This window comes from Musca autumnalis, unplaced genomic scaffold, assembly GCF_047663935.1.
Source record: "Musca autumnalis isolate F117 unplaced genomic scaffold, ASM4766393v1 scaffold_4, whole genome shotgun sequence".
NCBI lineage: Eukaryota > Metazoa > Arthropoda > Insecta > Diptera > Muscidae > Musca > Musca autumnalis.
In genome coordinates this window covers 109,719,683-109,732,336 of record NW_027411977.1, presented here as the reverse complement: position 1 = coordinate 109,732,336, position 12,654 = coordinate 109,719,683, and the positions used below count along the sequence as shown (strand labels likewise).

General features: G+C 35.0%; 1 protein-coding gene across 1 annotated transcript in view; it reads left to right on the top strand.

The window, feature by feature from the left end:
* The window catches only part of LOC141403043 (homeobox protein caupolican-like), a 272,584-nt gene that overhangs the window by 157,986 nt on the left and 101,944 nt on the right, over nucleotides 1-12,654 (top strand). Inside the window, exon 3 of the mRNA XM_073985206.1 lies at nucleotides 6,594-6,703. Within this exon, the coding sequence (XP_073841307.1) occupies nucleotides 6,594-6,703 (110 nt within the window). The remainder of the gene's footprint in view (nucleotides 1-6,593; nucleotides 6,704-12,654) is intronic.

Sequence of the window (12,654 nt, the reverse complement as noted above, 5' to 3'; positions counted from 1 at the left end):
GGCAGTTATGGCCAAAAGTTTAACTCGGTTTTAAGTGCTAAATTTATATTTTTTGGAATTTTTATAAGAGATGTGTAACTTTTTCTTATGTGTATGTTCACTAAAATCTGTGCTTCTGCTTGTAATCATTTTTATGGATCCTATTATCGATTTCATTTATTATGGTAACATGTAACCGCTTTGAAAGCTCGTGTTGGAAAATATTTTGCGGGTTTTTCACTTTAATAAGAAAAGTTTGATTTTTGGGACAACCCAATGCTGAAACGTGGATCTATATTAAACAATTTAAGGAGGGTGAGAGAGAACCAAAATACGTCATTACAGGCAATTCGGCAGAAAAGAGTACCGAGAAATGGATGGTAACTCTATGTGGAGGCTGCGGCCAATTGTGGACCGGTATCATATTTCTTTATAAGGTGGTGTTCTAAACTCTAAGTTCACTATTAAATCCTATTCAGTTTGAGTATTTGGTTAATATCTGCAAATACCTTAAATCGTGTAATATATAATACTAGCAGAACCCCGTGCGCTTCGCAACCCCGATAAATATTAAAATACATTATTGAATGAACTTTAATTACATCAATTTTTAATGTCACCTATTCGGGGTTTTAATAAAAAATAAGTCGTTTTAGTATATTGCAGGAAGTGACAGTCTTCTGTGTCGAAATGTAATATTTAATATTGGTGTCCTTTAGGGGATACTTCCCTCTTATGTCTACCCGCGTTAAATTTCCCTAACAATTGCTAAAAGGATAATCTCTATCAACTTTGAATAATTCAAAAAAAAAAAAACTAAATAAAATATTTTTGCTTCTTCGCGGTACCTACTACTGTCATTTGAGGTACCGCGAGGACACGCCTTTTTATTCGAGACTCCGTACTTTACAATAAGATTAACTGTTACCAAGGTTGACATTTCTGAAATAAAAAGTAATTCTGAAATATACTATATTTATTATTTGCATTCGTTAAATGGGCTTTGCTCATGTGATTACCCGCAGATATTACAGCGCAAATTTTGTTTCGAGTCGTCTATAAATTTTATAGCTGTATCCTATTGGAGTTACTTTCTCAATTCCCTAATAAGACAGAAATATTCATTTTTGAAGTTTGATCCTTTAGGTTTGCTTCCCCCTCCAGTACCTAACATAATTTTTTTTCTTTGCTCGCGACACTTTGGATTGGTTTGACCATAACTTCTTAAGAATTTAATGCCTTTCAAGCTTGCTGTGATTTATATTGAGGATATTTGGTATTAGAAGTTCAAAGGGGACAACTGCTCTCCTGACCCTACCCCGCTTATTTTTTAAGAGATCACCGCGGAATTTCAAAAATTTATAAAGTCTATGTTACTTTCGGGTCTGAAATATACTCTGAAAATTTCAGCAAGATCTCAACATTTTTCTATTTTATATATACAGATAGGGAGTATACCAAATCATGGATCCATATTGAACAAGTTTCGCGGGGAGGTTGCTAAGCAATGAGAACTCCTGGTACCGGATTACAGCAAATTCGATTGAACAATGTGTTGGTAACAGAAAAATACTTCAATTTAGGATGATTCGTTACGTGGGAACCACGCGAAAACTTGGTCCTAGGACTACAATATTTTGAATTAATTGAAATAATCGAGCTAACATGACCTGAGGAGTTTTTGTATTGAAAAGTCCCACACCCCGAGCAATATGATACGATCGTTTCGCTAGTGGTTTAATTCAGCTCATCAGGCATATCGAATGTGAATGGCTAGAACACAATGGCTGATTTTGATATTTTATATTTACAAACATTATTGCAGATATGAATTATTTTTGAAGCCTTTTTCTTATCAACTCAACCTAGTGTCATGTATAGAATCATTTTTAATACATACACATGTATAAATCGAAGGGGGTTTTCCTTCATGAATTGTAATGCCTTCCATTTTGGACGTTTCATATGACCTCAACAACATTGTCGGTTTGTGGGAGAGAACCCAGGTTCAGAATCATTTTTAATACATACACATGTATAAATCGAAGGGGGTTTTCCTTCATGAATTGTAATGCCTTCCATTTTGGACGTTTCATATGACCTCAACAACATTGTCGGTTTGTGGGAGAGAACCCAGGTTCAAACCTCAGCCGGGGCAGCCGGGCTCTGTTGTAAATTTTTATTTTTTGTTGTCTTATTAGGATGAAGGTCATTTTTATTATTTTTTTTATTTTTTTATTTTTTTTATTATACATATTGACAAATGTCCCATACATACAACAACACATGCTGTCTACCCCTATCATCACAGTAGCTGTTCCTCGCAGAGACTTCGGTTTCCTGTCCCACACAGAGACTTTGGTTTCCTGTTCCTCACAGAGACTTCGGTTTCCTGTCCCACACAGAGACTTCGGCTTTCTGTCCCCCAATCAACAACATCGTTCCCGATCATTCCTAGCAGTTAGTCACCCTTATCACCGGCCTTACTACAAGCCTATTGAAGCCTATCAATATCGCATTTCATTAAATTAGAACATACTAGTATTTAGATCAATAAACATCCGATTGAACCCCTATAAGGGATAAAACTAGTCTTTTATTTAGAAAGGTTTAGTGGGTCCTTATAGAGACCCTGGACGCGACTGGACTTACCCCAGCCGACGAGAAAAGCACGTTACAAGACATCAGACATATCGGATGCGAATGGCTATACAGTATTTTTGTTAGAGTGGTTTTAGGTCAATAGGACTCATTGATATCAATTTCAGTTCGATATATTATCTAGAAGTAATTTTGTCACACCTTCCCATGTAAGTGCCACCACTGTGCTACGTCAATAAAACGAATAGACACATATTAGAGTATATGTTGTAAAATATGTATAAAAGTTTTGATTTTTTACATTTTTTATTAATTTTGAGTGGTAAAGGAATTTTTGTCAGGGGTGTGCTCCGGAGGAAATGGCAACGGAATTAATTTTATATTTACCTGTTAGGGCTATGATGATCATATGATAGAATTTTGTTGTTTTTCTCTTTCGAGATAAATTGAATGAACAAAAGGTTTTTGCAAATGAAAAAAAGATGTTAGAGAAATTGTCATCACAAACCATTAGACGACATTTTTCGCACTTGGTGACGGTGCTCATCAGGTGTACCATATGGGACAATCTGACTATTCCTCTACCGCAATTTTTTTTTCGTTCTATATATGTAGACAGCGGAATCCTATGCAAATGCATATATGGTTAGGATGGTCGTAGGGACAATCTGATTAGACAGAAACTCGTTTTATCAGAAAATAAAACGAATTAGGCCCGGAAATTTTTGCATTTTTTGCATATTGTGCATATGTTGACATATTTTTACATATTTGCATAAAATGAGCATATGCAGATCCATATGCAAAAATATATACAAGTATTTGTGGTCCAAAAATCCCACCGAAATGTGGTATTAAGTCTTCGTTAGGGGTATGCAATTTTACACCTGAAATTTGTCCGCATGTGTCCACGTTTTTATATAGCCCCCATAGAACGGTGCCTCCCGATTTTCGGTATTTTGAAAGTTGTAGCCTCAATATCCCACCGAAATGACTGAAATTTGGTATTTAGTCTTCGTTCGGGGTATAAAACTGTCCACCTGAAATTTCTCGGTATAGGTTCACGTCTTCATATAGCCCCCATAGAACGGTACTTCGGATTTCTGGTATTTTGAAGGTTGTGGCCTCAATATCCCTGCGAAATGTGTGAAATTTGGTACTAAGTTTTCCTTGGGGGTATAAAACTTTTCACCTGAATTTTTTTGGTATAGGTCTACGTCTTCATATAGCCCCCATTTCCGGTATTTCGATGGTTGTGGTCTCAATATCCCGCCAAAATGGCTGAAATTTGGTATTAAGTCTTCCTTGGGGGTAAATGCATAAAATGTAAAATGCATAAATTTTGCATATGCAAAAATTTATGCATTTTGCATAATTTTGCATATGTCATATTTTTCGATTGCAATTTAATCAGAAGACAGAAATATGCCCAGTCCCAAAATTTGACATGAATCGGACCAAAAATAGGGGTTGCATAAAATTCCGTTGTTTATATATTTGCCAAATTTATAGCAAAATTGCAATTAGGAATGGATTTTTCGTTAATAAACTCAATCATTTTCGATTGACGTAATATTTTAACCTCTCCAATTACGAGGGCAGTTCGAAAACTTCTTAGCCTAGCACAAAAAGCGTGGTATAAACAGAAAAAAGTTAAGTGTTTTGGAAACTTCCATCTCTGTTATGAACACATGTTAAATTTTGTTTCGATCTGGCTACTCCTTCATATAGAAACACGTGTTCAAAAAAGACGCATCCGCAATTTTTTTACAATGGAAAAATTAGAAATGCGTGCTGTTATTAAATATTTACATAAAAAAGGTTTACCGGGACAAGAAATTCATAATGATATGGTGAATGTGTTAGGTGAAAATGTTCCTTCATATGCAACAGTAAAAAATTGGATTGCTGAATTTAAACGTGGTCGTACAAGCATTGAAGATGAACCACATAGTGGACGTCCAAAAACAGCAACAACAACAGAAATTGTAGCCAAAGTGCATGATATGGTATTAAATGATCGACGAATAAAAGTGCTAATATCATGGGCATCTCAAATGATCGAGTCCATTTAATTTTGCATGAAGAACTACAGATGAAAAAGCTTTCTGCAAGGTGGGTGCCGCATTTGTTAACAGTCGATCAAAAACGCATAAGAATGAGCATTTCTCAAGATTGTTTGGATCGTTTTAAGCGAAATAAAATGGATTTTAAGCGTCGTTTCATAACTGTTGATGAGACATGGACCCACCACTATACTCCAGAGACAAAAAAAAAAAAAAAACAATCCAAACAATGGACTGAAGCTGGAGGAAGTGCCCCAAAGAAGGCAAAAACAATTCAATCGGCTGGTAAGGTTATGGCAACGGTTTTTTGGGACTTCAAAGGTATTTTATTGATTGACTATCTGCAAAAGGGTAAAACAATAAATTCAGAGTACTATTGCAAACTTTTGGATCAATTAAATGTACAAATTCGAGATAAACGTCCTGGCTTACAACACAAAAAAATAATTTTTCATCAAGACAACGCACCAGCGCACAAGAGAGTTATTTAAAAAATCGTGGTGCTAAGTGGGCTAAAGAAGCATTGTTAAATATCGATGCGTTTTCAATCTTTAAGTGCAATGATACCTTTTGTTGCAAATAACATTGATTTTAATTGAAACTATTTTAAAATATTCAAAATAAACAGAAAATGATTTTTTACAAAAGAAAACATAAACCAAACTCACTTCATTTTGCATGCTAGACATTCGTTCATGTTTAAGTGAAATAAAATCAATTTACAACAATAACTTAAACACGACCAGCGGCTACAGTTATTGAAGATCAAAACCTATGATTTTATAATTCACTAATTTCCATCATTTAAAAAGTAATCAACTTTACTGCAACCATTTGTGAATTGCATTCAATAACAACAAATGGAAATCATAAAAATATAAGTACGAGTATGCAGACAATTTGCAAACGCCGCTTCGAGCCTGTTTTATATTTCAACTAATTGCAATTTTATGCAAATTTAGTAGAGTCTCTTCGAGTTTCGTTAGCTATGTTATATAGGGGAGATATGCAGTGGTGGAATGAAGGGTAATGCAATGTTGAAAGCTGAAAACTAGCATTAAAACATTTTAGTAATTACATGTATCTTAACTCGTGTTCATTACTTCGGTCAGGTATGGCGTTTGCATTGCAGTTATAGACGTTAGGAAACAATGGCTACCGGTTTTTATTTTTTCTTCCCAAGCAATTTCTGCATGCAAATACAGTCTATCATTATTCCCTTTTTTCTACCTTAGTCAAGTGATTTGTTCAGATGATGTTAAACTCATGTTATATTATCTCCAGAATGAACCATGTTAAAAGTGACAGTTACTTTGTATCATAAAATGGGGGTGAAAAGCTTAGAGATTGTTTGGAACACATTTGATCTCATTAGACAGTCAACGGCGTTTTTATAGTTGAGGAAAATGTGCATTATATTGATCTTGTGCAGGATTTCGTAATCTTGTTGATCTTTTCCAGGATATAAATCGAAGATTTAAGCCACACTATCGAATTAGCTATAATATGGCATTTCGATATATATTTATATATTAAAAATTTAACAGTTTAAATTATCAACAACACATTGTCACATTTTTCTGATTATTATTACAATTATCACAAATGCTTCAAAAAATATATAAATACATATCGAGGTATCACTCCGAACTAATTACTGCTAATGATTAAAGCAGTCGTCCAATACATTTTAACTTAGTACGACCTGGATTAAAGTGTTAGTGGTTTTTGCACTGCTTACTTATTAACTAATTAGCAATCTGAATATCAGACCGTCACATTGCAAAAGTCAGCAATAGTTCTGCTAATGATTTGTCAACACTAATAATGTTTATGTAAATCCAGTTTGTATGGCATACAGATAATTAAAATTGTATTCTTGTTATTTTTTATTTATGTAAATTATTTGCAAAGAAATATTCACAAATGTCCCCCTGTTCTTTGCAGAATACCCCGTATGCCTTAAAAGATACTACAAGCAGTACCGCGGCTTGGACATCAACAGCGTTACAAGCCTCAAGTTATTATGCTTATGATCCAACATTTGGTGCGTGCGGGTAAGTGAAAATGTAAGTTTAAATGGTGTAAAGGAATGTCGTCATATGCAGACAATAAATGCAAGAATAATGAAATGTTATTAAGTATTTTGAGCAAAGGCAGCCGACGATGGAATGTATTAAAGAAAATTTAATTTAAAGAAGATAATCCGTTACTTACGGCAAAGAAAATCATCCATACGATTTGCATGAAATATTCTAAGAGAAAAACCTGATAAATCAGAGTTTAAAATCAATACCATATATGTATATTTGTGTTAATATGTCAGGGATATGGTTAGCGTTTCTAAACTATCCTAATTGTAATATTTTGAAACTTGTATTGCAATGACAAAAAATGCTGCTTCTATTAGGTGTTTTCAAATAAGGTTAGCTGTTTATGAAAGAAGACTAGCAAAGCTTCAAAAGCAAAGTCGGGCGGGGCCGACTACATTACGTACCACCACGATTTCAATATAATTTTGCGACATTTTTTCTAGACGTCACATTTTCAATTTTTTTTAAATATCTGTCCAATTTCGTTTTTAGTGTGTTTAATACATGATATCGGCTGAAAATATATATGGAAGCTATATACATATGATTTGGCACAGTTATTTCTAGACTAACCACCGTCACAAATTCCAAATTTCATTGAAATCGGACAAATATAGCGTGTTCCGTGCATCAAATACCTCAAATCTGCCTAAAATATATATGAGAGCTATATCCAAATCTGAACCGATTTCGACATAATTTGGCACACTTATTTCTATGCCAAATCCCGGCAAACATTCCAAATTTTGTTGAAATAGGTCATATATAGCGCGTTTCGTGCATCAAATACTTAAAATATGCCGAGAATATATATGGGAGCTATATCCAAATCTGAACCGATTTCTATATAATTTAGCATACTTATTTCTAGGCTAAATCCCGGTAAACATTCCAAATTTTATTGAAATCGTACATATATAGCACGTTTCGTGCATCAAATACCTAAAATCGGCCGAGAATATATATGCACGCAGAGAAAAAATATTTTTCGCTTTTGTTGGAACAAAAATATCTGTTTTGGTTCCAAAAATGTATTTGTTTTGTTCAAACATTGTAATCCTAATCGAAAAATACCATCTTTTGTTCCCAACATAGAAAACAAAAACAACTTTCGAGTTTCCGCAATATTGTAAAAATCGTTAACAATACCGATTGTAGGAACTATCATAATCTAATTTTGTTTACAAAAAGTATTGTCAACCCAGAAAACCAGCCCAGAAATTTTTGATTTGAGTGTATATACTTCTCATATACACTTTTCGCATAACTTGGATATAAATGTCGCGTATAATATTGCAATCATTGATGAACACAATACATGGTTCGCTGCATTGGCTGACAACAAAGACAAACAAAAAGCCACAAGCACCCACCACAACATAAGGAATAATTAAACACCAGAACAAACTCCGGTATAACACCAAACCTCAAAACACAATGAAGATAGAAGAATGAAACAAAACAGAAACAAATAAAAACAAGAGTGTGCTTGTTGGTATACATACACACAAAAACAAAGATAAAGGCATCATGTCATACAAACAAACTCACCATAATTGTTTTTTTCAACACGGCATCGAATAGCGAGAGAAGAGAAAAAATTGTCGAAGAAAAGAGAGAACTATTGTCCAGTTGACAAAAACAATTTTTGGATTTAACAAAACCCAATTGTTGGAATCACTATACTACATTTGGAATTGAACAATATCTTTACAATACATATTTTGCTCTTCGAATATTGTTGGATCAATCATATTTTTTCTCTGCGTGTGGGAGCTATATCCAAATTTGGACCGATTTTTACCAAAATAAATAGCGTTCGTCCTTTGGCCAAAAAAAACTATCTTCCCCAATTTTCATGCGAATCGGAAAATAAATGCGACCTGTACTTTGTTTACATAAATACATGCACAGACGGACATGCGTAAATCGACTCCGTAAGTGATTCTATGTATATCCCTAAAGGAACTATGGGTCTATCTCGTTTCCGTTTGCATGTTACAAACGAATGCACAAAGACATAATACCCCTTACCACAAGGTGGTGTAGGGTATAAATATCAGTGGATTTAACATTTAATGGATAGCTATTAATCCACATTAAACTTTTACCCACACAAAGAAATCACAAAAAAAAAAATAAATTATACCAAGACCTCGCTTTGTTGATACGTTCCAAAAAAAAACACGACTCAAAATATAAAACTATGTACAGTTCGGAGATAGGCTTCAGGGTAAAAAACACTAGGTGGAGAACTTACTTGAACAACTAGGAACCCTAAATGCCAAATTATGGTATTTTGGTCTAATTTGGTCAGAAAATGTAAAATCGTGCTGTATGAGGGTTATAACAAAACGTGGATATATGTTCATAATTTTTGGGGAGGTACCTGAAGGAGTGGACCGATATGGCTTATCTTCAAACTTAAACTATGTTTGGACAAAATATTACTAAGGCCAAATTTTGGACCGAATCGGCAGATCCGTTCTAGATTAATCTTGCGCTCCAACCACATCACAAGGTGTAATAGGGGTTTTTTTGCAACTTTCAGGCTATTTTCTCAAGAAGTATGGACTTGCCCCTAATGAAACTTGTACCGTCGTATGGAGGGCAGTGAATACAAGTTGCTAAAACAAAGATCAAAGCCATTCGAGAGATGGCCCTAAACTGAACTTTTCCGAAATTTTGTGTGGGAGGTACCCGAAGGAGTAGGCCGATTGAGTCTATATTGAAACATTATCTAAGTCTGGTACACATTTTACGATGGGCAAAGTATGGACCAAATCGGTTACTCCCTTCAAGAGTTATCGTGCGCACAAATTTTCCGAACATTTTCGAACTTTTGTGGGGGAGGTACCGGAAGGAGTGGACCGATTCTGCCCATCTTCGAACTTAAACTAAGTTTGGACAAAATATTGCGAAAGCCAAATTTTGGACCAAATCGGTTCATCCGTTCGAGAGTTATCGTGCGCACTAGCCAGCCAGACAGACGGACAGACAGACGGACGGACATTGCTAAATCGAATCCAAATTGTCTGAAACACATTTCGTCCAAACATACTTGGGGTCTAAACCCATTATTTCGATGAGGCACATTTTGCGCGTATGAAAGTGTATATACCCTCGTTAGCATAAATGCTGAGGGTATAAAAATATTGCACAGTGTTTTGACAAATGACCTCCTACAAAACACTGTTTTTACTAAAGCAGTTTGCGGTGCCTACTGTAGCCCGAAAACGAATAAACCGATCAGCATATGTTTTTGTAGGATCATTAAGAGCCTAATAATCTCGTACTTAACCGAAACGGAATTTAAAAATATCCATTTTTAAAAAATTGTGAACTGTCAAATTCAAAATTTCGATTTTAACTAAAAAAATGGATAGCTTTTTCGCCATAAATCGGTCAAAAAAAGTTTTTAAAAAAAATCTTTCGCTTAAGTAAAAGCTTTTTATATGTATAATAATCCCACAAAATCATATTAAGATCGGATCAACCGTTTTCGCATTCAAACATGCCATTTCGAGAACACCGTGTTTAAAACTTCGATTCTCTTTCTTTCTCTTTCTAACGCTCATATCTCAACTAATTTTTGTTCGATCGACTCGAATTTTTTTTCGATTTTGTAAAATTTGTAAGTGGCCATAACCCCTTAAGAGACATGCATTTTCGGTTGCGATGAAAAACGCTCAATAACAAAAGGTTAAATTCTGATATAATAAATTGTCTTAGTTCAGTGCAATTTTACACAAAGTTAGCTGAGAGTATTGTTGAAGCTTTTCTAATATTATTTTCACATTTTGTTACAGTAATTTTGAGTTCAAATACGAAAAATGCCGACTACTGGTACATGCCGCAGTTAAGAGCATTTACGCTATATCGGCTTAAGTGTAGTTTAAGAGTTGTTTGTGAATTGTTTTGAAATTTGTTGTATTCAAGTCCATGCTTCTTGACATAATGGCAAAAGCTCTAAAGATGTTTTCACAATTTACTTTATACATGCAAATGAGTTTAATATAATTTTTATACCCTATACCACAATGTGGAAAAGGGTATTATAAGTTTGTTTTGGTAAAAATTCATGTAACACCGCGAAATATTCGTCGGAGACCCCCAATGTGGTATACCAATCTTCCTATATCGTCGAGATAAAGCGATTTTGAGATGTGCGTCCGTCCGTCCGTGTGTCCGTCTGTTCATTATAAATTGTAATCAAACTCCAGGCCGCAATTATGGACCGATCGTCACGAAATTTGGCATGGAAGTCAGTTTCACATCAGAATAGATCGCTATTTTAATTGGTGATGATCGTGAAATATTTAGCGGGTGAAATGGACCACAACATAATTTTTATACGATTTTGTAGCGGCTCTGTAGGTCGCAATAATAGTCCGATTAACGCGAAATTTTAAATAAGGTAGGAGTACATGACAAGAAAGAAGCTTGCACTTTGAGATGGCGATCAGATTATATCTAGAGGGTTAAATGGACCACAACTTTTGTGTGAAAATTTTGAAAATTTTTAATATACAGTTTATATCTTTGTTCCTGAAAGACAGATTCCTTCCTCGTGAGTTATATTTGGAAGATGATCTCTTGACCTTTCCATTGATGTCAATTATGTTGATGTACGTGATCAGATAACAGAGTTGCAGCCTAATATATCCAGTTTTTTGTGTGTAGTGTAATCATAAACACGCTATTATAGCGCAGTTGGTCGCAATTATAGCTCAATAGCCACGAAATTTTGCACGACGTAAGAGTTTAGGTTGAAGAAAATGCCTATAATTTTGCATGATGATCTGATATTATTTAACGGGTGAAATAGACCATTACTTTTGTAAGAAAAATATACAAATTTTATTTTTGGTCCACATTTTAATTCCTGGTGGGCATATACCGGCAAAGTAGCCTACATATGGAAAGATAATTACTGACCTTCCCCCCTGATGCAAATTGCAATAACGTGTCTGCTAGATAATGGGCCTACTGCCTAATATATAATGGGTTTTCTGTAGAGAACCACATTTTTTTATGCTACAAATTGTTTCTATCATGACAGAGAAATTTTCAGTTCAGTTGGAAGTTTTATACAAATATTGCAGCATGGGTCGCCTCGCCATCTATTTTATACCTCAGGATTTACAGTAAAGGTGATACATATAAAATACGACCAAAGATGTGTCTAATCGAAATAATGGTTTTAGACCCCAAGTACGTTTGGACGAAATTCGTTTCAGACAATTTGGATTCGATTTAGCCCTGTCCGTTCATCTGTCTCTCTTACCGTCTAGCTGGCTGGTACACTCGATAACTCTCGAACGGATCTAAAATTATGTGAACGATAACAGGCGAAGTGAGCAATTGATAGATCGGGTAAGACTAAGATCGGTCCACACCTTCGGGTACGTCCCACACAAAATTCGGAAAAGTGAAATTTACGAGTCCTCTCGAATCGATTTGAATTTTTTTCAGCAGATTGTGCATGGTACAATTGCAATAGCAAGTCCATACTTCCTGAGATTATGGCCGTAAAGCTCCAGGAAACCCTGAAAAGCAATCAAGAAACCTAAACAAAATGGCAAATCCGCAAGATAACTCTTAAGGGGATTTTCTGATCGGTCCAAACTTTGCACATCGTTTTATTTCATCCAGTCGTGTATCAGGTTGGAATATGGACTATATCGGTCCCGTCCTTCGAGTGCCTACCACACAAAATTTGGGAAAAGTGCAGTTTGAGGACTCATATCGGATCTATTTGAATTTTTTTGAAGAAGGTTCTTTTCACTGTACCTATTGCAACGGTACATTTTTTTCCGATATTTTCTGAGATAATGGCCCAAAAGTTCCAAAAACCCCTGCCAACATTACTAAGGGGTATATTGCCCATTTGAAAATTTGATGTGGCCAGGCGT